At 45.2% G+C, this 25363-nt stretch overlaps 1 protein-coding gene across 2 annotated transcripts in view; it reads right to left on the minus strand.

Moving 5' to 3' along the window:
- The window catches only part of LRCH1 (leucine rich repeats and calponin homology domain containing 1), a 1427405-nt gene that overhangs the window by 614087 nt on the left and 787955 nt on the right, over positions 1-25363 (minus strand). For both annotated transcript variants that reach the window (XM_069640111.1, XM_069640112.1), the window contains exon 7: positions 10812-10896. In XM_069640111.1, coding sequence (XP_069496212.1) covers positions 10812-10896 — 85 coding nt within the window. The remainder of the gene's footprint in view (positions 1-10811; positions 10897-25363) is intronic.

Below are 25363 nucleotides of genomic sequence, written 5' to 3' on the forward strand. Positions count from 1 at the left end.
GATCACGGCTGAAAGAAGTTGGTATGTCGACTTCTCCTGGGGCAAGATGGTTTTTATGATCCCTTTCATCTCCTTCCCTACAAGATTTGTAAAGATGTTTATTTTGTTGGGTGCATTTTGATTCCCTACCATCCTCAGGAACTTTTCGAATTCTTCCATCCATTCCTGCTATCTCTGGCCCTGGTCTTCCTGTGGTTCTAGTGTGAATGGGTTGGGGCATCGTAGAAACGTCATTGGGCTTGGGGGTGAGGGGGGACTACTCTTGCTGCGACTTGTGCTACCCCATCAGCTGATTCCCTTTGCGCCATGGTTCTCTTTTCCAGTGGGCTGTATTTGGGTTTGTCTCCCCTTTCTGTTGCAGGACTTCCCTCACTGTGCGCTGCTGCTTGCTTATTCCGCGTGGGTTAGGTCACCCATGTGGCAGTTGTGGCGCAATGACTTATTACTGTTTGGCGCTCCCTGGAAGTGTGGGACTCTATGATCTCATAGATTTGCTTGTCCATTGTGTTGCTGCCTTTAATTGTAGGCTGATGTGTTTTATTTTCCTTTCCTCGGTCTGTGCAGGGTGGGCCCGCATGGTGCGTGTAGCACGTGGTCTCATCCAGCTGATTGTTCCCGAGGCCGTGTGGTGCATGTAGCACGCAGTCTCATACAGCTGATTGTCCCTCAGGCCACGTGGTGCGTGTGATACACAGCCTCAGTACTCGTTTTCCTTTATTTGCTTTTTTTCCAGGTTTGGCAGGGAGAGTCACATGGTGTGGGCTGTCCAAGAGGCCACGTGGTGCAGACGATACGTGGCCTCAGTGCTCGTTTTGCCTTTTTATTTCTCCAGGTTTGGATGGGGAGAGGCCTGTGGTGTGGCCTGTGGCCCTTCCGACGTCGTGTACTGACTCCGGCACCTCTCCTGGGCGCGTTCTGGTGTCCCGCCTTCCCCTCTCTCCGATCATCCTTACCGGTGGGCTGGTCTTCACGCGGCGCTCCTCACACGCTGCATTCCCGGAGCTGGACTTCCTTCTGACTTGTCCTCTCCTCAGCAGCCTGGTGCAGGCTGCTTCTGCGTGTGCTGTAGGTGCCGACTTCGCGCTACAGCTTCTGCGAGGCTCCCTCTCAATGGCCACGTTGCTGGCATCAACCTCCTCCGCAGGTCACTGTCCTCCTCACGCCTGGTGTCGGTCTCCTCTGGTCACCGCACCGTCCTTGTGCGTTGTAGGCGTCGACCACCTCCTTTGGTCATGCAGCCTTCTCCTCCTCCGGTGCTGGCCTCCTATGTTGGCTGCAGCATGAACCTTGCTGCGCACGGGCGGGCAGTGGTTGTTCTCCCGATCCGTGGCTCCTCCTCCTCGAGACGGCGGGGCATGGGCTGTGGCACCTCCACACACACACTCACAAACGATACAGACAACCGGCTTCTTCTTCCAACTCCTTTGTTATCCTCACATTAACTAACTCTACCATCCCCTCCACCTTTCCCTTCCCCTCCTCCCCTAGCTCCCGTTTCACTTGCAGTTCCTTTCCTTTACAGGGCCCATGTCCTTTGCCCTCGCAACACAGACCACATCCTAATCACTAAAATGTTTTCGCTCACTAAGTGGAGAAAGTCAGTACTAGTCTGCAGTACGATGACCAAAGCTGAACAATCTTATGCTTTCAACCTTTCCTGCAGGGTAGTTGCTGGGCATTTGGGCAGCACATCCGGTGACTCTATAAGGCTCTGAAGTGCTCTCTCACACTGGACTTCATGGAAGGCTCTCCGTTTACACACAATTAAAAAGACACCTTTTCAAACTCCCTTCCATTAATGCCACTCAAAACAAGTTTTCACGGGGGTGATTCGTTTCCATTGCGCACATACAAAAGCAGCATTACATTCCATTCCATCAAAACAGGCCGGTAAGCAGTAATTAGGTATATAGTTGGCTCCGGCATAAACATTTCAATAACACGTGTTGGTGTTTCGTTCATGGACACATCTGCTTACTTTGTGTTAAGAAAAACGGGACCTCTGGCAAAAGTGACATGTTTGCTAATTGTGGCAAGGTGATCACCTGGCCTAATCAGAGAAGATTACAAGTAGGATTTGCATCATGGACTGTAATTGCTTCTCGCAGGTGTTTCCTGGCAGTTCACTGTTCAAACTAGAGTTATCAAACTCAGCCCTCTCATCCCACACATCCTAACAGTGCTGCCTGCGCACGGATAAGATGCATAACCTCATATCCTGCAGCTGTGTTTCTATTTGTGTCTGTGGGAAAGGAGTGTGGCCAGCATCAAAAACGTATAAGGATAGGGTTCTCGAAATCTGGTGTTTACCATAGTATTAACTTCAAGCACGAATGAGGTGTACACAAAAGATGTTGCACCGTGTAGCTAGTATCATAACACTATTCTCTGTTCCATCGATCTGTTATGGTGTGTGCCACCCTATAACATTTTGTTGAGCCAATGCAATTTGTGATTACAAAACACTATTAATAAGTTTTCTGCCAGTGTTCTTGATTGCGTACATGGTTGTCGCCGAATGTCATCAAGAATGTGTTCAGAAATATTGGTATTTGTTAAAAAGGGCAGAAATGTAGTCTAATCATGAGTAAGGTAATAAATATCTGAATGGGTAGCGATTTCCTTCCTAGCTGGGCATTACATTTTTCCTATTATAAAGGATAAGAATTAGAATAAAATGCAAGTATTACATTTCAAAGACAATTCACTTCACTCAAATGGGCGGCAATAATGAACCTCTTCATTCATGCGCTGTGGTGAACCAGAAGGTGGAGTTCGACTGAGATGTGACATGTTCAAGCATACATATTTAAATAATAAGAAAAACACCCATCTAGCCCTACCTAACGAACTAAAACTAATGGTGCTTGTTAATTTGTCAAAAAGAAATAGTCCTTAGTCCAAACCATATATACTATATGGCCCTACCACTTAGAAAAAACAGAACAAAAATGTAGACGGGAGCTACAGCCTCTATCCTTGGGTTTTGCCTGGCCCAACTACTGGTGTCTCTTTCCAAGAGAGGCGTTTGAAAGTTCTCCAATGTTTCACAATGTGGTTTTAGAGCTTCTCTGTAGGCTTTGAACGTCCAGCCTTTAATCTTGACACAGTTGTGCCACATTCCCTTCTTTGTGTGGAAAAAAGGGTCTCTTTGATGCAATACCACCAGTTCTGATTTGAGATAGGGTGTTGGAAAATGTTCCGTTTTTGGTTTGGGCATGTGAACTCTCCTGGTCCTCTCTGCTCCCAGTCTTGCTTTATATTTCCTGGGCTCCTCAAAACCCTTTGGTCTTCAATTAGGTCTGCTTTAGCAGGGCCATGGTTGGGTGTCTGCCCATTCCGTTTTTTCTGGCTCCCATAACCTGTTTGGCTTTCCCAGCCTTGGGTAACAATGTCTCTTTCCAGGGCTCCCAAAGCCCTTTTGTTCTCAAATAGACCTGCTTTAGCAGGGTCTCTGCTGGACACCGTCCGTTCAGGTTTTCCTGGCTTCTGTAATTTTGTAGGCTTTCCCAGCATTGCATACAGCGGTTCGCCCCTCTCAGTGGTATTACCTCTTCAGGAGCAGCATCTGCTTCCTTTGCTCTGCCCTGCTTGGTAGCTCATGCACCATGGGGATATTGGGGAACCCATCTTTCCGCTGCTGTGTGGTCTTGGCATCTCTTAACAGCTTCCGTGTGTCTGCGCCACCAGGCGAGATGGTTGATTTAACATCTTCGTCTCTCTCTCTCAACTTCGGCTTAGTTGCCGTCCAGGATGCCAGCCTTTCCGGCATCTTGCCCTTAATCAGCCAGCTTCCAATTGTGAAGAGCCTGGAATGAAACTGACATGGTGGATTCATGTTTTTGGCCATAGACTTATTAAACAAACGAGGTTTGAAAAACACCTCTCGCTCCCTGCTCTAGGAGGTATATTCCCTACCAAAACAAAATTAATGGGTTAGTCCTTTGTCAGATTGTCCAAAAGAATAAGTCATGTGTCCAAAGTACTATTCCTACTCATACATTCGAAAATAAACTCTGAAGTGGAAATGGAATGTCTTTGGCCTTGAAAAGTGTATAAATGTTCAAAAAAATAAATGTCAACTTCATCACAAAAGTTCCAAAATAAATATGGCTCACAACTCCAGAGGGCAGTTCCCTTCTTCTGGTTTTCTCTTTATTTAATAACAATTCTCAGAGTTCCTTTATAGCAACAGAATTAGTATTCAAAGTACTGCCTGATGTACTCTCCTGTCAGGCTTACTCTTATTCCAGGATATGTTTTATTCACACTCCTTGGTTATATCTTGATTTCTTTCGGTCAGGATTCTCTCATATAACATGGTCCAGTTTGAACTTGACTGGAAAGTCGTCTTGACAGGGCTTGCCTTTTGCACAAGCAGCTCTTGCTTGCAAAAGCCTGGTATACTCTCCCGCCAGGGCTTTACACTTCTGTCCATATACTTGTATTTTGAAATTTCTAGTATACTCTCCTGCCAGGACATTGTTTGCATATAAACCGCTTGTTCTCATACACCCGTTCTCATATTATCAAACACTTGTAATTTGCAATGCCTGGTATACTCTCCTGCCAGGACTTCCTTTCAGATGCACACTGGTAAAATTGACAATTTCTTGTTGTAACACAGTTTGGTTTCTTTAAGTATTTTTGCATCTCTCGTTTCATCTCATTCAGCTCAGTTGCTTTATTTTCCTTTTGGCAGCACTGTTTAAATAAATGTACACTCTTGCAATTTTTACAGTCTCTTGATATGATATGGTTAAGCTTTTTTAAATGCTATGGCACCTTCCTTCCTATTTCATTCAATATATTTACTTTGGTTTCCTTTTGGCTCACCCGGTTGCTGCAACAGGGGTAGCCTCCCTCGCGGTAATCTGCCACCATCCTGCCGGCATCCCGGAACCTTCTCTGGGGCTCGCCGCCTATGTCGTGCGGTTCTCGTCCTTCTCGAGTGTCTCGCTCACCTGTTGTTCATCTTCCTGGACACCAGTAGTGCAGAGAATGCTCTGTGGTACAGCTGCTCGTTGGCCTGCCATCTTACTCACTCTGACTTCCTGCAGCTTACTGAACTGTGCAATGTCTCTTCTTTGGTTCCTCTCCTGAGCCGCCTGACTCCCCGGACCTTGATTTTGGTCGATGGTCCCTCGGTCGACACCGAGTGTCGAGACATTCCCACTGCAGTACTCCTCACTCAGCTGATCTCTCGGTTTAAATGTCCGGCCTGCAGTCAGGTGCTTGCAACTAGCATGCAGCGTGCGTGCCTGGGCTTTCATGATCCTCATTACTCGGCTCATCTTCCTTGTGGCAGTGGTTTCAGTATTAGAAAAAGGAAAGTAAACTTGTGTCATTTTACAGGCAGAGTTTGAGGATCTGCCTTAAGGGAGTCTTAAGGGCAAGTTTGACCTTCTCTGTGTAGGGGTTGAAGTGTTGCTGCCAGTCATTTGTTAAGGGGAATTTCGGGTTTTAGAATCACTTGAGGGTGATGAACATCTGCTTACCTGGGGAGTAATCCTCACCACCAACTGCCTCTTCCTCATTCCAGTGGCCCGCACAATCTCCCTAATGGGATTTTGATGGCCAAACACTCATCCTAACACTGAGATGAAACTTGAGGATAACAGCATGCCATTAAGGAATGGGGGACTGGGGAAGCACCATTTAAGGGAAAAGGAGGATATTTGACTTCCTCCGTTGAGGTCATTGGGTTTCCCTGAGAGCTAACTCCCACCAAGGTTATGCACCCTCATATAGCCACCCCCATGGTCAGGGTCAGGTTGTGGCTGCCGTTCCCTGACTGCATAGGAGGGGGGGGGCTCTCCTAGGGAAAGAAGTGACGACATCCTTGAATTCATCACACCATGCTACCGCAGGTCTAGCGTAGCTCCGCCCCTCCAGGACGGCCTCCCGTCAGAGGTTTACCTCTGTGTACGATTCCCTCTACTCCATTCAAGTTCCTTGTCGTTTTATGCACGTCATCACAAACAAAAGGGGTGTATCACTGCTCTTTGACTGGAGCTCAGGCCAGATCGGCATTAACTGAAGCCGAAGAGATTGAGGCAATGTCACTAATTGGAAAGTCCAAAAGTCCAAAAGAGAAGTAACAGTCTTTCCAGATTCCATGTAGGAAGACAATGTACTCTGGACAGGGAATTCCTTATAGGAATGGGAGACCTTGTCCCCAAGTGGGGATGCACTCCCAGTGAGGTCCCACTTTCCCAGACCCCTACGGAGGGTCTTGCTTAGCAGGCTCAGCTCCCTAGCCTCAAAGGGGGTGGCTCCCCCTTTGGAGAGATGGGACGAAGAGTCCAGATTCGTCAGAGCGCCCACTATAGTTTCTGAAACTAGCATGTCGTCCTGCGCCTACTGAAAATGCCACTGTGTTTGGACTGTTGTGTGATGTTGTAGAATGGAAGTCACTGTAAATGTATTCGACAAACATACAACCAACACTACACATTAACAAGGCAAAGTAGATTGCACCAAACTGTACTCAGTATATCTGATGTTGCCAGCTCTGAATATATTGAACGCCATGACCATGTCAATTGTTTAACTACAAAAAAATCTTACCTGCATTACCATCATCATGGTAACCATATACTTTCATGTCATCACACAATCCCAATTGTTTGCCAAGCACACCATACATCAACAGCACATATGAAACCTCCTATAATGTGTACTATGCACTTTTGAACCATGGGAACATTCTACTGCGCCTTGTGAGTTTTAAGACCGGCCAATGCTACATTTGACATTAGTTAACCATACAAACTACATCCATGTTATTATACAATGTTCTGTTATCAATATAAATTGGCACAATCTGCCACATCTCTAATTGTACACACATGTTATGTCCTTGTAAGGCAGGTAACTCATCCCTTACTACCCATTAATGCACACACACACACACAACACACACACACAGTCACATGTATACAGAGTAGATGAGTAATCTCTTATGCAGTAACTTCGTACTACTTTATAGTTTGTTGACTATATAAACCTAGCCTCACCATTGCTTGATGCACAAAGCCACATACCTATGATGCGTACACGAGCAATCAGACTACATGTTACCATTCCTTTTCTTCTTCAGATCTTCTGCTCTGACCTTCTTAATAACCTTCCATGTTCATGACTAACAACTTAGTGCCTTGTCTTTCTTTCTGCTTTATCTATAAGACTAATGGCCATTTCTTCTATTATCGCCAACAACTTAAAAAAAGAGATTGAGTAAGTGTGAAGCGCCTGTTGGCAAAACCAGTGTTCACTACCCTAATCACCATGTGTGGGCTGCATGTGTGTGATAAGCCTGTTTTTTTTTTCTAATGCTAATGAGCTAGTGAAAAGGGCTACTACAGAGGGGTATGTGTTTCATTTGACACTGGTTAAAATTACATTCATTTTGGGACTTAAATACTGGCAGACTCTTTGACCTATGTTTGGCGATTTGTGCCAGGAATCATAGCTGCAAATGAGCTTTATTCCAAAACTGATTTGAGATTTCTTGGAGGACTTTATCAGTAATGTGTCCCAACTGAGGGGATTTCTTGACGCAAATAGATTCTGCCAGGGTGACTGCTTCCATATCAAAAACTCAATTCCCCCCCAGAGTTAATCCCTCTAATGCGGAATCATTCAGTTTGGCACTATTATTGAGAGGACTACCATCTCCACAACACCACTACCTACATTCCAGATCCATCAATCCTCTGTATGAAAGATTGTAAGAAAGACGGGGTCTATCAGTTATGCCATGTAGATGCAAGAGATGATAGTCTTATGACTCTACTATCTATGGAGAACTTGTTACGATTGAGACCCAACAAGGGTGAGACATTATAACCTAAGGATGATAAAGTAGTCGTAAATAATATATGGACTGTTAACTGATATATTAATTGAGTTGTATGATTTGTACCATTTCATTTGATTAGATATTAAATTTACACCACTATCTTTTGTGAATTGTCTGTACGTTTTCTGATGTGTAGTACATGTCTGTTGTGCTTATATTGTATGCAAGATGTTTTCTTTTTAAAATATGTGCATAACTCATGGTTTCAAAAGTGATGGCATTTTGCACATTTATAGCTTTAAAAAAGAATATTCCTAATATTAGTGGTGATTGTTAGACTTTCCAACTTAATTCAAACTGATTTAGATATGATTCACGAATGATAACTAACCTTTAAGAATTGCTCTATTAATTCACTTTGGAAGGTTTGAATTCTATTTCCCAGTAGGAAAACCTTTGTTGATAAGAGGACAGTAGCACAACTGTCTGGCTTCAGAGCTGCCAGAAGCAAGAAAACTGCTCTCCTGAACATCCGTGAAGACGACCTGCTTTCCAACTTTGATTGTAACATCCCTACTGTCCTCATCCTACTCGATCTCTCTTCTGCCTTTGACACAGTCAAACATGCAATTCTGCTCAACTGTCTCCGTGATAACCTGGTTATCCCTGGCCAGGCCAAGGCCTGGCTGACCTCTTTCCTCTCGAATCGACCCTCCCAGGTCCAACTTGGGTCCTTCCTTTCCTCCATCTCACTCTCTACTTGTGGTATTCCACAGGGGTCTAACCTCTCTCCCTGGCTGTTCAATCAATACCTGGCACCCCTTGCCCACCGCACTGCCACTCTCTGCTCCAACTTTCAGTGCTATGCGGATGACACTCGGCTCGTTTTCAGGCTTCCCTCTGCCACATCTTCTTCCATCATCTCAGACTGTCTGCCATCCAGGAGTGGTGTACCGCCAATGATCTCTGCCTTAATGCCAGTAAGACTGAGATTCTCCTCATCGGCACACCTGCACCCTCCTTTCCTGTCACTCTCTGGCTGGCCTCCCTCGGCCCTCTTCCTGCTCCCACCTGTGCGGCTAAGAAACTCGGGCCATCTTCGACTCCACACTCTCCTTTTCTCCTCACATCTCTGACGTCTCTAAGAAGTCAAACTACCAAATGCACCTCCTCAGAGGTATTCTTCCTTTCCTCTCCTTCCCCCAAAAGCTTACTGTCTCTAGAGCTCTGGTTCTCCCTAGGCTAGACTACTTTAACAGCCTCTTTCTAAATCTGCCTGCATCTACTATTCGGCCTCTGCAACTCATCCAGAACAGGACTGCGAGACTTGTCCTCAGCCTCAAGCCCCGAGATTGTATCTCTCCAGCCCTGAAATCTCTTCATTGGCTCCGAGTGGCTGCAAGGGTTAAATTCAAGCCCCTCTGCATTGTCCACAAGGCTTTCTGGGGCCTGGGTGCAAAATACCTTCAACTCTCCCTCCATAATACCTTCCCACTCAAGCTCTTCCCTTCTCCAACTCCCTCAGGATCAGTCGCTTCTCCAGGCACCGAGTTGGGGATAGATCCCTTTCCTAGGCTGGGGCCTCCCTCTGGAACAGCCTCCCTGCCACTTTGAAACTTGAGGAGAACCATCTCCAGTACCGGGAGCACTTCAAGACCTTCCCCTTTGCTTCTACCTTCGCTCTTCCTCTCCCCTGCTGATCTGTCTGCATTCGGCTCTGTGCATCTGGCTACTCTCGGATCTCGGGCCCATGTCCCAGCCCACGCAGCCACACACCCGCACTGCCTCCTGGCAACCCTTGCACTTGGGTCTGTATCTGTAACCCTACAGTCCACTTACCTGCACTCAGACACCCCTTGTCTGTGCTTTAAACCTTGCACTAGCCACCTTGCTGGCTGCACTACCAGCTGTTTGTATCCCTTGCTCAGCACTTTCCACCTCTCCCGTGCACTTTACCCCTTCCCTCTCCCCTGCACTTGTGCGTTCTCAACGTCATTGGGCCTAGTAAGATCGTTGTTTTGTCCTCCCTTGTTCCCCTCCCTTGCCTTGTCGCGTACTGAAATACGTGTGTATGAGTGCGATATAAACAAAATACGTGTGTAAGACATGCAACGTTATATTAGTGGGTGGGTTCTATAGAAGGATCCAGGGAGATACATCTACCTGCGCTAACTAGAAACAGGGTCCAAATATTTAATCTTGCATCAGCATTTGACTGAAAAACAGTGATATCACCGAAAGATCCATGCAACAAACCAACAAAATGCTACCAGGGAAGAAGGCAAGGGATTGTACCTTTAAACGTGGTGACTGAAATATGTTTGTCTATTTGATCTATTTTCTTGTAAAAAGCATTTTAAATGCACAGACCGTCCCTGCAAGGCAAGGTCAGGCATCCAGTTATATTCATCATCTGCTCATCTTCAGTTTACCCAAAAGGAATGGAGCCACAAAACACAAATGAAGCCTCACAACATCATAATTCATACCTTATCCACACATCCTCTGATTGTGTCACACAAATCCCTCAAAAACCTCAAGATTAGAGAGAACAAAAAGGTGGGAGTTACAGAGGCAATGGTGATTCCTTAATCTGACATTTTCCTCTAAATCACATGTGTAAATTACTAAAAAGGCTCTTGGACAAACCCTTTGCCCTTATAATGCCAGGAGGTCATCTTGACAGACACACTTAATGCAATAAATATCGTTTAAAGAACTCCCCCAAACCAGTGCAAGCCTTAAAATAGAGAACATACAATGTATGTGTATCGTCTCGGGAGGATAGCTCAGGGGTAACGTGCTCACCTCGGAAGCAAGACGACACGGAACACAGGTTCGATCTCCTGTCCGAGCTTAGATAGAAACCTCTGGGTATTATGCGTGTTATAAATAACCTATCACATACATATATAAAACCAATTTGCATTTTGTTTTAGAATAAAAAAACAAGCTTGTATAATTGAAAAACAATATCAATTGATTGATGAAGAAAATGTCATATTACCTCAATCGCAGATAAACGTTTGTCTCCATTATCACTGCCAACTCCTGAATCAGAGTCTTTTTTCGTTGGATAAATGTCTTCGATGCTAGGGATTACAGAAGATCAGGTCAACATATGTACGGAGATGAGAAAAGGTGTTACACATCACATTAAATACATGAGAAAAAAATATTGGCAATGCCAACAGTTTTAGCCTTTTTGTGGGCAATAGAAAGGCAGTTACAATGCACTGCTGTAATGGTATTAACTGGCCATTAAGTGCGAAAACGGTGTAAGTACCTGGACATATAATAGCAGTACCTGGCAGAGGCCTATTTAATACCTACACACAAGCCAAAACTGTTGGCTTTACCAATGCTTCAGTGAAGGACACACTGCTTATAAATTAAGTGGGTGAAGGCAGACCTGGTTAAGACATTTGTATTACACCAGCAACCCAATTACAGTTCCAATTAAGTTATTAACACTCAGAAGACTGCTTTTAAATAACACTGAGGCAACCAGTGCAAAGTTCGTTTATACGGCTTGATAAAACTAGCTCACAGAGATCCCAATAGCATGCGTTCTGGGTGGGGAAGGGCAGGAAGTGGGCAGAAATAGCCATGAACATCAGCATGGCCATATGCAGTCAAGGACGGGTAAATAAACACCTAAAAGCTTTGTGTCCATCCTCATATGCCATTTTACTGTAGCCATATTCCAATGCATTAGTTTCTTTCAGCTTATAAGTGGCATTGAGCAATAACTACAAAACGCTGCTGCAATTCACCTTTAAAATGTCTTTCCTGGCATAATAAAATACAGCTTTAACTAAATGTAACTTTTTTAAAAATCTACTTTATTAGAAATAAGGCACAATTACGAATCACGACACGTATTGTTACATATGCATTGACATGCTTCAGTCCCAGTCTTGCAATGTTCAACCTGTGTGCCCCCGATTTTGGATAACTCCCAACGATTCCCCCCTCCCCTGCCCCTCTATAACTTAACATTGATTGAAGAGAACACTTTCCTACACCTGTGCACATGCTCTTATTCCACCCGTTATCATAGAACCGGGCAATTGCGAAGTAGTGCTGGCCTAAAGTAAACATGCTCCCTTTCTGCAACAAATTCATGAAATGGAAGCCAAGCCAACTGGAACTTTTAATATGAGCCATTAGCCAGAGCCGTTCCCTTCTCCATAGCCATCACTCCACATGGCCTCACCCACCACATAGCTACCGATGGCCCCTGGTCTTTCTTCCAAGCATGAGGTAGCGTGATCCTGGCCGGGCTCAACATATGGGTAATAAGCGTGGCATTACTTCCTGTGGAGGCATAGCTAACCTCTGCGGTGGCCCCCAATAGTATTACTCCAGATTTAAAGGGAAGTTGTACCTTTGTAATATCTCTAATGTGGCTCAGGATTTCTTTCCAGTACACCTCCGCCAAAGGGCATGCCCACCGGTCAGTTCACACCCCTGCCAGCATGCTGGAGGATAGTCTGGGTTAATAGCATGCAGTCGCTACAGTGTCATGTGCCACCTAAAACATAACTTGTAGGCTGCATCCTTGATTGGCGTACCTTTGGAACCTTTCAGTGCCCTGCGCCAAATCTGATCCCACATTTCTTCTGTGATTGGTTCCCCAACATCTTGTTCCCACTTTAACATATACGGAAGGAAGGACCTCTCACAGGCTTGACCTATCCATCAACCGGTATAGCCTCAAGACCCCTTTTGCAGTCAACCCGTCTTTTATAGTGAGTTCCAGTGCTAGTGGGTTTCTATTGGTTCTCTCTTAATGAAACAGTTCACTTTCCGGTTTCTGAAATTTATTTTGACAATCTTCGAATGTCAATGGATGCCTACTTGAATAAAAGTCTCCCAGTGTCAAAGGGTATTCTGCCTCCCATTGAGTCAAAAAACTGGGTTGCATCCCTGGTGTTTCATTCCCCGCACCGCTTTATCCCAGTACCAGAGGGTGACCTTCGTGGAATCTAGCAGCGTGCCCCTCACCCCTCTGTGTTTTGGTGCCAGGAGACTAAGGTTCTCAAGTGGCAAGCTGGTCGCTCCTCTTTCTATGTTGGAAAACTCGTTTGGGTGTTCCCTTGGGGCCCACTGAAGCATAAGGGCTATCTGGGCGCCATTAAATATCAGCCAAAGTCCGGCACACTAAAGGCCCCCTAAAGCTGGAGGGCAAAATAGAACCCTTCTGGGTACTCTCGGCTTCTTCCCTTTCCAGGTGAAGCGCATAATTTCTTTCTATTCCATGGCAAATATTAGGAGGGGATAACGGACACCACAGACAAGTCCCTTTATGTATGTGGATTCTGTCCATTAGCGGTCCATTAACCTGAAGTCTAGTGGATGGGATATCATAGCTAGCCAAAACCATGCCATAGAATATTGGCCCACACCCAAACTTCTCCAATGTCAACTAAAGAAGTTCCGATCTAAGCTATCGAAGACCCTGGAAGCATCCAGTGCCACTAACAACATGTTGTCCTGTCTTTCGGACCCATGCTATGACATCTATAGCCCTTCAAATGTTTTATGTTTGACGCCCCAGTAAAAAGCTTGCCCGATCCGGGTGGACCAGCCCGGGGAGAATTCCTGCCAAACTTTGTGCCAGTATCTTTGTGTATAATTTTGTGTCTCCATTAGGAAGGGAGATAGGTCTGTAGCTCCTGCATTAGAATTGTGGTGGAAGGGACCATAACCTTTGAAACTAATCCCGTGTCCCTTATATGATTGAAGAGTTTGGTGAGGGGGCCCACCAGTAAGGACCGTACGGTCTTATAATATGCGTTTCCTAACCCATCTGGGCCCAGGAACCAGGAATGTGTTCCTTTTCAACAAGCTTATGGCCCTCCCCAACCTCCTCCTCCTCAGATATTGTGGCCTCCAGCGTTAGCCTGTCGCCTCCGAGATCTGTGACAGGTCCACTGACCTCAAGAATTTGTGTTGCATCCCCTCCTCCAAGTTCTCACCCACTAGGTTCCGCACAAAAAAGGCGTGTATGATCTCTGCGATTTCGGCTTTCCCCTTTTCAATTCCCTCCTTGGGCATTTAAATTGGCTAATGTAGTTTTGGGACTTTTGTTTACATAGCTTGGCCACTAGGAACTGATTGCCTTTATCCCCTTTTATGTAGTATGACTGTTTCGTTTGTAGGAGGAGCTGCGCAGATTTGTCAGCTAAATGTGTTTTGCCCTTGCTTTCATGAGCTCCCGCCAAGCCTTTTGTGATCCTTTTACCTTGTGGTGTGCCTCAGCATTCCTAACCTCCCCCTCCAATCTTTGTCGTACGATTCATTTTTCCCTCAAATTTCGTGGTTTGAGCGATAAATTCTCCTCGTATTACAGTCAAGATCTGGTGAAGCGTTTTCTTTAAAGTAATTCTGTAGGGCTGTTTCCATATGCGTCCTAAGGGCCTGTTCCCACAGTATCAGCTCATTTAGTCGCCATGTTTTAAGGGAATTTGAGAGTGGGTCTTTCGGTTCCACCCGGAGCAGAACTGGTGTGTGATCCGATAAATATCTCAGCCCTATCTCCAGCCCGGTGACTTATGGGACCAGTGTGTCTGAGATCAGGATCATACCTATCCGTGAAAAATCCCTGTGTGCTACCGAGTAGAGAGTAAAAGCTTTATCCAGTGGATGAAAAAAACGCCAGAACTCTACAAGTTGCAGCTCCCTAAGGAAGCGAGCTAATGCCGGTCTACATTTATTAATGTTAGATGTAGCAGGAAGGGTCTTGTCCATTGAGGCGTCCATCACACAGTTAAAATCTCCCCGATTAGAAGCTGTCCCACGCACCATCCAGCCACCTTAGCTAGCAAGCTCAATAAAAAGTGATCCCGTTTTTCAATGGGCGCATACACCGCTATAAGAGTTACCCCCAACACCAAATAACGTCCCTCCGGGTCTTGGTGTATAAATTGTTTCTTGAAATACACACCTTTTGCAAACAATATCCCCACTCCCCTTTTCTTAGTACCACTGGTGTCCAGATACTGCATGGGAAAGGCTCTAGGTCTTCGATGATGTTCATCACCTGGAAGCAGATGAGTCTCCTGTACCCATAACCACCGAAACCTGTAACTCTGACAACCTCCTCAGGAGCGACTTCCTCTTCACTGGGGAGTTTAGTTCTTGTGCATTTAGGGTAATGAAGGTCAGATCAACCGTAGTCTGGCTTGCTTGCATTACCACTTATTAAGCCTCTGACCTCCTACTTTCTTTTGTGTTGTAGACATAAAACCTCATGAAAACCTTTCCCCAACTCCCTCACCCCCCTCTTAACAACCCCATTCTAACAAGTGTGTACTATTATTGTACAACCAAACTCACCAGGTCTTTATTACTACCTGGGAAATAGAATTACCTATTCCTGCCATCACCCCACCCCCCCTTTTCTTTTAACTTCAACTTCTGGAATTTTCCCAAGACACTTGTCAGGAACGAGCTCCGATTCACCCCCATCCCCCTTCTTACTTCAATGTACTTCTGTATTCAGAGAATCATTATAAATGCAACTTTGCTTTGGCCCCTACTCCCCTTCAGTCTGCTCAGGTGGGATCTGCGATTCTTGCTTCTTCCCTTCCGGCAAGGACGCCCCAGACTCCATTTCTCCTTCACCATCTTTGTCGCCAATGGAGGGCTCGCCCCTGGATTCCCCTCTTTGTCGCTGGGTTCTGTAGCCTCACCCTCTCCCATCAGTTCCGTTACCTCCTCCTCTTTAGATACGTGTAGCATCGACCCTTCCATTCGAAGTGGAGACCACTCAGCAATATCCACCGATATCGCACCTCTTTGGCTCAAAGCCAATATGTAACCACCCTTAAGCATTTTCTTTTTAGCCGGGTTGCTTGAGCCAGGTCCCTGTACAGTGGTATCGATGCCGCCTGATGATACCTGTCTGCGGGCTGCCCTCAATCTCTTCCTTTAGTTGAAATAAGTGTACCCTAGTCAGGACATCTGGGATCAGGTCTCTGCTTATCTGATAAGGAGTATACTCTGTGGGTGCGATCCAGGACCATTTCCTTGTCCCCCTCCGGACCCAGTATATAGCAAAACAAGGCAAACACTTATCCTTGTAAGCAGGGCTTTAAGTGGGGTAAGAAATCGAGGGGGGGCCCTCATTTGGGGGCGTGGCTTGTGGGGGGCGTGGCCTAAAACGTACGCAAATCGTAAGGTATGCACACACATATATATGCATGTTATATATCTCTGCGCGTACCTTACTATGGTTTGTGTACTTTGCAAGCCATCTTTTCTAAACATAGAAAAATGTATTTCTATGTTTAGAAAAGATGGCTTGCAAAGTACACAAACCATAGTAAGGTACGCACACAGATATATAACATGCATATATATATGTGTGTGTGTGTGTGCATACCTTACGGTTTGCCTACTTTTCAGGCCATTTTTTTTTTTTTAAACATTTCGGTTTTATAAAAGATGGCTTTGAAAGTACACAATTCAAGCCATCTTTTATAAAGCTTTGACTACGGACAAAATTGTCCGTCGGCAAAGCTTCATAAAAGATGGCTTGAATTGTGTACTTTTCAAGCCATCTTTCATAAACCTCGAAAAATGTCAAGGAATCCCCAGGTTCGCCGAGGGTTAAAGACACCTCTGCGACCTGGGGAAACAAAGGGACAGTAACTGCCTCTGGTGACCCCTCGCGCGAGAGGTCACCAGAGGCAGTTACTATGACTTACAGAAGTGGCAGCCAGGCACAGCATCACTGTGGTTGGCTGCCACTTCTGTCAGATCGCCTGACTTCATGGCAGGCGCATATCCCGTCGCGGGATAATGCATCCCGCCAATGTTGCGTGTGGTGGGACGGGGGCCCCGGCAGGGCCCTGGCTCAGTCCCACTTTTTGGAGACTGCCGGGGCCCGGCCCCGGCAGGCCCCGGCCCACTTAAAGCCCTGCTTGTAGGCCTGCGTCTGGCATGGATTTGGGGATCCCCCTGATGCGTATATTGTGACACCTCAACATATTTTCTGCATCCTCCTGTATTCTGAACCAGTTCCATCTGTTGCTCCAGCTGCTATACTGCAGTATCGAGTACCTCATGCACCTGTTCTGCCACTGTTTCCACCTCATCTACTCTTCTTTCTATTGTCAAGACATTTCTATTGAGCTCAGAGATGGATTTGGCCAGGTGGGAGGCGCTCTCTTCAATGTCTTTTTTTAGCTCCATTAGCATTGCTGCCAGGTCTGATCATCTTATAGGTGGATCCTCCTCTTCCTGGAGGCGTTGGTTAGGGGGTGAGTGCATCTGCGCTACCGTTTGCTGCTGGAAACGTCTTGGCGTTTCTGACAGTTGCATTAGGGCTTTGATGTCCGAGGCTGGCCCTCTTTGTTTTATCATCTGTTTAGCCATCTTCTTATCTTTCTTCAGGGGCCAAGGGGTCCCCCATATCCAAAGTACACCTTTGAGGCACAACGACCTCTGTTTAGCTCGCCCGTAGGGCGCAGGCGCTCTAGGAGAACCCCCCCCCTCTTCAAGGGAAATTCCTGTGGAAGGGCTATGATGATCAAAGCCACTCCACTGGCAAGGCCTCCAGCTTCACCACTTCCATGTAGTCCTCTCATGACAGCAGCGCACCTCATATTCTCAGCCACTTCGCGCCCCGGGAGGAACGCTGATAATGCTGCGTCTCTGCTCCCTCTCCAGGAGCCTGCCTCCCGTTCTCTTCAATCGATGAAGCAATCCGCACTGCAACAGGCGGGATGCCATCAGAACCCTTTACCTCCACGTCTATGGAGTGCTCAGTGTGGTGCCCTGCCCCGCTGCTGCTACCTCCAACCTTCCAAATCGCTGGAGGGGGGGGCAGATCTACTTCACTCCGGCGGCCGGGGGACTGCAGTTCAGTTGCCCCAGGTGACACTCGGCTCCCGGGAATCAATGCTGCACTGTTGCAGCCTCTTTCCGGCCGCCCGCACTTGTTTCTCGGGGCCAAGTACCCCACAGCTCGAGTATCGGGTTGAGATCCCAGCCACCGCAGCTGCTCCACCAGCCCTCACCGGCATTGCACTAGATCTGTCACTCACTCGCTCCGCTTCCCCGCTCATGTCAGCCACCATTTTCTGTGCCGCTGCCCGCTCACCTCTTCACCGCTTGTGTTTGGGAAGAGTTAGTCCTCCTCAAGGCCCACGGGCAGCATCACCTTGCTCACCAGGTATTCCTGGGGTCAGAAACTCATTTTGCTGGGAAAATTGAGGTATTTAATGGGATGAATGCGTGAGGGAAGGTTCCGGGCGTTATGAGCTCCTCAATTAAGCGGTCATTTTACGGGCTGCAGGCCATGCACCCTCTTAAAAGTATTTTTTTATGAACCTATAGCTGAAGTACACATGACTTTATGGGCCAAATTTCAGAGACTACTCTAGCTGCACATTATTTGATTGGGTGTAAAGCTTTGTATTGAATAATACAAAGTCAGAATAATGCCCTATTGAAATAAAAAGTAATTATGGAAAAAATGAAATTGAGTAAACATTTTTAATAAGGAAAACAAGCTAGGATTGTAAACTTTTTAAAAAGAAGCTTCATATTTTTTAATGTACTCCTTTATATTTGCTGTCATGTGAAAGGGCAACATGGTGAACTGTGCAAAGTAAATTTTAGTATTGTATAGTGAAACGATACACCGTTTATTATAGATCACATGAGAGATCAAGCATATATTGTGAATAGAGCAACATTTTATCAGATTGCCTCTACAGGTAAAACAATTAAATTGCACATTTCTGTTAAATGGGCCAAAATATATCAATTTTGCTGCATTTTAAACTGTGAACTCTACGTGAACCAAGGGGACTTTTTGTGTAGAAGTCTGATTTTTTTGTGCAGCAGAATGTTCAGATCCCAGTACCATTAACATGTATCAATGCAAAGAAGATTGAATGGTCCATATGGCTTTACAGGCGGCAAAAGGCCAGTTTTAAAAATACAAAATAGACCAATTGAAATACAGGCTCAAGACTTTCATGGTCTTATTTTTTAAGCGGATTTGAAAGGCCATCCTGGGAATAGATTGATTTGTGCCCTGTCCCTTATGGCATGCATTCTCAAAAAGGACCCTTACTGCCAACTTTGGAGACCATTATTCCCCAATAAGATTGTCCATCTGTTCCATTAAGAAGCCTATTAAAACGATCCTCTGTTCAAATCAGCAGATGGTATATTGATATTGATTTAGCACACACACAAATTAAATCAAAGTCCTAAAAAATGAATAAAAGAGCCAGTTTTAAATGTGCACAGCAAAGATGACAATGGGAAAAAGATTAGTTATAACTTTGGAACCCATGGTCAGATTAAGAAACCAGCGATAGGTCTAGATTCAGAACAAAACTCCAAATTGCATGCATATAAAACAAATATTAAAAATGCACAATGTATTAATACTTCACATATTTTAATAAATATGGAAGAAGGAACAGAAACATAACTGATCTCACCGGATTCAAAATATTTTTACAAATCTGAATATATCATTCCTATCAATCACCATGTACTACATTAGTGGAAATATGAATATTCCAGTTCCATTTTAATTCATCATTCCCGGGAAGGAAGCTAATTTGTAACTGGTGTAGACCCCATGACACATCAGAAGTCACCAGGCCACTAGAAGCAGGCAGGAAGGCCCTGGTGGGTGTGAGATAGTGAAGGGAACCCATCACAGGCTCCATCTAGTTCGAAGTGTCAAGTTAAACGATGTTGCCTGGGTGAAGTTGGCAGAGTATTTAAACTCGAACACATTGGAGGAAGAGATTTGTTTAGGGATACACGGAAGAATGCCAGTCTAACAGCAGAGGAGTAGATTTGGATTCTAACTGGATGGACTTGGGGGGAAATCACCATAAAAAGCCTTTTCCCACATTGGACTGAATGCAGAGGTGCTTGACAAGGCATAACCAGATCACTGTGGACGATCAGAAGGGGGGACGCAGACACTAAGGACATTGTTACTTCAGGTTTTATTAAAGAATAAATGTAAAGGCCTAGCTATCCCTATAGCTATGAGGATTCCTTACCAAAAGGAATAGCAAAGGTACTCATCAGTCATCTTTCACAATGTCCAAAAGAATACGTCCACCATCCAAACTCTACCTATCTGACCCTATCACCAATTCTAAAACACAAAAGAGCAGGATAAGGACTCCCTTATCCTGCTTGGTGCTTTCTGCACTTATCTTCTTAGTTGATGATCTTTCCAGATTCTGTGGTCACTCTTCATCAGTTCATACAGTTCTTTTCTCAAATTGTCCCACTTGTTTCCCACTTTGGGCCTAAGTGTTCATGATTCAGATTGAGTTATCCTCAAGGCTATTCGAGCCTTCCACTCTTCATATTCTCGCTTTCTTACTTCCCAATCATCTCCTTCCGCTACAAAATTGATTCTCTTTGCTTGGCGAGGTAGAGATATATTCCCTTTATGACCCAGTCCTTCAAGTATTTCTACATCGCTCTCTTTTATGCAGATCATTCACATTCATGAATATTGACATTGTGCTTTTCTCACTTTCAGTTTCCTCTTTGCCAGGATACGTTATTGCACATTTCCTTACATTTGCACAGTTTAGGTTCATCAAGGAATTCACATTTGCATTAGGCTCCCCTTTCGGGAATTGTATTCTCTTTCTCAGACTGTTAAAGTTCAATTTCAACAAACTTCCTCCCACAGCTTTCTCGGTATCAATGAGGTGAGTTAGTCAGTTTAAATAATGTTCTTTCGGTATCTTCCCGTGCCTCCCCGGTTCCCCCTTACCTTCCTCTTTATCAGAAAACCTCCCTGGGCTTCTTACAGGCTTCACGTCGGCTTTGCTTCTCCACTGCACAGCCGTTCCATTTTCCTCAGCGTCTCTCACATTTACTCTTCGCTCTGCGACTTGGTGGGGTAATTGGGAGCTGCGCAGCTTACAACGTAGTGGTGGTATCGGCACTGCTGTACGGGCCTGCTGCCCACCATGATTCTCCTGTGGTCACACCACGACCACGTCTCAAGTCTCCCTCAGCTTGCACCTTCTCAGGCTCTCTGCTTCTTAAGCCCCTCTTGGCTTGTTCCTTCTCAGCCTCGCGACAGCACTGGTTTCTCAGCGTTCTCCCTGCTACTACTTCTCTCGCTTCAAGTCCCTCTTTTTGCTTCATGTTCAGCAAGTCTTCATCTTTCAATCCACTCGCCTTAGTGGATTGGATAAGAGATAGTTTCTTCTAAATAATAGCATCTTCTGGCTTCTTCCCCATCTGAGTTTTCCTAGATGTTATGGTTTCACAGTCCCATATATGCCATTATGTTTTCTGGTGTAGGGAGTTCCTCACAGGAACGAGAGTACTTGTCACCAAAGGGGGAGTGTTTCCCGGTGAGGTCCAACGAGCCATGACCCCTAGAGAGGTGTTGCAGAGTGGGCTCACCTCCCTAGCTTTAGGGGGGGGAGGGGCTTCCTCAATTTGTCACATCACCAGATAGGTATTCTTTGAAGCAGCTGGACAAACTGAAAGGAAGGGCTTACCTGGCAGAGCTGCCTGTAGCTGATGCAGTCCCTGCCTGTCCTGTGCCTTTGACATTCCACCAAAACTGAATAGGATGGCCCCAGATGCTCCAGAAAAAGTTACCAAGAATGTATTGAATCCCAGAAAGCAATTGAAGGTATGTTGGGGAACCCTGTTAGAAAGCTATATGACTGAAATGGGTAATACAGTGCAATGTGTATGTGCTTTGTGATATACAATTGAAATTGAAACCATATCATTATCATAATAAGGATTTTCTCTTGCAATATGGAATCTCTGGGGGCCTTCAACATTTTAAATTGAAATGCATCTAAATGGTGTCTGCTATAGTCCATGCAGTAATCGCAATATATTCCTTAATGAACACATTGAACAGGGGTTTTGCAAGGTTGTAACAGATTCCTTGAAAAGAGTGAGAAGCTAGGCCTTGCCTTACCAGCATTCCAAAATGAATTGAGACCACGAGAAACCTAGGCTATTTGAAACCAATTCAATATCACAAAAATAGCAAATAGTATCTATGCCCAAGCTAGGAAGCAAGAGCTTGTCACAAATAGTGTCTGGCATTTTAGATTTTAAATCAGTCCAGTGAACTATATCGAAGCAACATTTTTGTGATGAATAAAATAAATTAAACGTTAATGGTTGCAGAGAAATCTAAACGTATTGTGTTGTTTCAAATGTTATTCTTAGAACTACTTCACGTTTTTATTTCAAGAGGAGGTGGGTGTGAGGTAGGCCACCACAAACCTATACTGCGGATTGTTTGAATCAACATTTATGATAATCAATGTCAATTTGTATCTACCAATCAAAGTGATTATTGGAGTGCATCGTCTAGAAAAGTCATTCAAATGTGTTTTAATCTGGTATGGATGCTTGTGCAATTGGAATGAAAACATTGACATAACAGCAGGAAGGTTGCGGTTTCTTTAGGGAGAAAAGCCACCTGTACTTTTTTAAGTATTGTGGGTTACTTTGTCTGCATTTTATCACTTTTAATTCCTTGACATATCTTTTAAAATAAAACAAAATATTCAGATTAAAACTGCCTGGTTGGTATCCCAGATGGTGCTGTGGGATTGCTGCAAAGGGGAGAGGGGTAATGAATTAGTGCAATTCTTCCGTAAAATGTATCACTAGAAAAGTAATTATTCCATAGTTGGACTTCATTACACTGCCCGGTCTTAAACAATGAATAATAGTTAGCTATTCCCGCAACTTGCATCTTTGATACTCCCTAAACCTCAGCAACATACCTATCTGCAAGAACACATCACACAAATTCTCGTTCTCCTTTTCAAACACATCTAGTTCTCATTGAACTGTTCAACTATGACACGCAGCACCAAGTCTCAGGAGCATAGCTCAGGGGCAACGCGCTTGCCTTGGAAACAAGATGACACGGAGCAACACAGGTTCGATCCCTGGGTCCGTGCTTAGAAACCTCTGGGTATTAATAATTATAATATAATAACCGTCCTTCCCTCTGTAAAAGATTTGGAGGAAGCACTGGCACTAAAAATATGTACAAACAGACCAACCCCAAACCACCTCCCAAAGCTTGCACTCAGCGTTCTGCCCAAGAAGCAGCACAAACTGCTTTGATCCAGGAAGCAAAACATAACACCGACAAAGTAAATTCACTACCCTTGTACTCCTTTTATCCTTGGCCTATCAGAATAATTTTACAAAATAGATCAAGCCATTTTGACCATCATTTCCTGGGCACTGGCCGCATTGATCGCAAGTGTTGCTTTCATATATATCTGGATCACCGCTGTTAACTCAGATTAAAAGATCCATGCCTACACTTCCAATTTGAAACTGCTAGGTCTATCAGGCCCTGGCTCAAATCAAATCCTTATACCACACCATTGCCCACTTAATCACGTCTCCCAGGAAATTTGACCTCATCAGTGCCACTCTTCAAGAACAAAGTGGGCTCCACCAAGATGTATATGGTTCATAAGCCAGGGTATGCAAAGAACCCACTATCTTGCCAACAAGCTATCTACTTGTGGCTACTAGAGCTTGAACAGCAGCCACATTGTGAGACTGAATATTAAAGGGGCAGTGAAAAAATAACCCAACAATAGGCATTCTCAATCTACACCCCAGGCACTGGAATGAGACCCCCCCGCCCCATCCCAGCACCAAGACCCTCCCTCCTGCATATCAAAAATGAGCCCTATACCAAACTGTGTCTGCAACTCCTAACTACTCTCCACCCCAACGGGTGCTATCAAAAACTGCCAGCCCTAACGGAATTAATCCTGAATAGTGTGTCATCTTTCAAAGACCACCACACATCACTGTTCATATATGTGCATCTGAAGTAATCATACAGCATAACTAGTAGGGCTTTAACATTGGTTAATCCTATTTTACGGTGAAAGGTATTGTAATTGTAAAATAGTATTTGAGTATCTCTTTAAATTTTTAAATCTTTGAATAACATTGGCGTCACCCATCTGATGTCCCTTGGGCTGCTCTGTTGCTCTTGAGAGGTATATCAATCCTTTAAACATGCCTCAAAATGTGCACTCGTCTTTGGCAAATAAGACATGGCGTGCAGAGAGCATGTGGAGGATGGGGTGGGTGACTTTTTATGCTGGTCTTGTAGCTCAAAATTGGAAGTATTTAGCCCTGCTTCAAAAAATGAATGAAATAAAATATATACAGAGTAGATATACTTGACTGAATAATAAACCAATCATGTGTTCTGTAGAGCACACAGCCTTTAGCATTTTAGTGGGGCCTGTAAAATTAAATGACAGTGGAAAAGCTGCCAGTGAATGCTATGCACATGCCTGTGAGGTAAAGAAGTGAAATTGACTGTAAACCAGGCATATGCAGTCTATGCCTCTCAACCTGAAATCCTGCCAGTTACACAAAGTAAGAAAGTGACTCATCATGGGAGGGGAGGGGAGGGACAAAACCACACACAGGATTGACACATTAATACACGTGAGGGACACTACTGTATACCAAAAAGAGCAAATGAAATCACAAAGAAAGAACTCTCAAACAAGAGTAAAACACATGGAAGACTGACACACACACACACACACACACACACACACACACACACACACGAAAGTCAGTTGGTTGTCTTCATGACCATCAGTCTGGCTTCAGAGCTGCAAGAAGCACAGAAACTGCTCTCCTGAACATCTGTGAAGACCTGCTCTCCAACTTTGACTCTAACACCCCTTGCGTCCTCATCCTGCTTGATATCTCTTCTGCCATTCTGCTCAACCGTCTCTGTGAGAACCTGTGTATCACTCGTCAGGCTCTGGCATGGCTGACTGCTTTCCTCTCTGACCGACCCTCCCAGGTCCAACTTGGGTCCTTCCTCTCCACTATCTTTTTCTCTACCTGTGGTGTCCCCCAGGGGTCTAACCTCTCTCCCTGGCTGTTCAACCAATACCTGGCACACCTTGCCCACCGCATCGCTGCTCTCTGCCCCAACTTTCAGTGCTATGCGGATGACACCCAGCTCACTTTCAGACTACCCTGGGCCGCCTCCTCTACTTCTCTGATCTCTTACTGTCTGTCTGCCATCCAGGAGTGGTGTGTAAGACTGAGATTCTCCTCATCGGCACACTTGCTCCCTCCTTTCTTGTAGCTCTCTGGCCGGGCTCTCTTGGCCCTCTTCCTGCTCCCACGTGCAAGGCTAAAAACCTCGGGTTCACCTTCGACTCCACACTCTCCTTCTCTCCTCACATCTCTGATGTCTCTAAGAACTCACACTAACAGCTTCACCCCCTCAGAGGTATTCTTACTGTCCTCTCCTTCCCCCAGAAGCTCACGGTCTCCAGAGCTCTGGTTCTCTCTAGGCTGGAATATTGCAACAGCCTCTTTCTAAATCTGCCTGCTTCTACTCTCAGCCCTCTGCAACTTATCCAGAACAGGACTGCGAGACTTGTCCCTGAGCTCAAGCCCAGGGATCATATCTCTCCAGGGCTGAAATCTCTGCACTGGCTCCCAGTGGCTGCGAGAATTAAGTTCAAAACCCTCTGCATCGTC

Source organism: Ambystoma mexicanum, chromosome 7q (assembly GCF_040938575.1).
Source record: "Ambystoma mexicanum isolate Mex_15411 chromosome 7q, UKY_AmexF1_1, whole genome shotgun sequence".
Classification (NCBI taxonomy): domain Eukaryota; kingdom Metazoa; phylum Chordata; class Amphibia; order Caudata; family Ambystomatidae; genus Ambystoma; species Ambystoma mexicanum.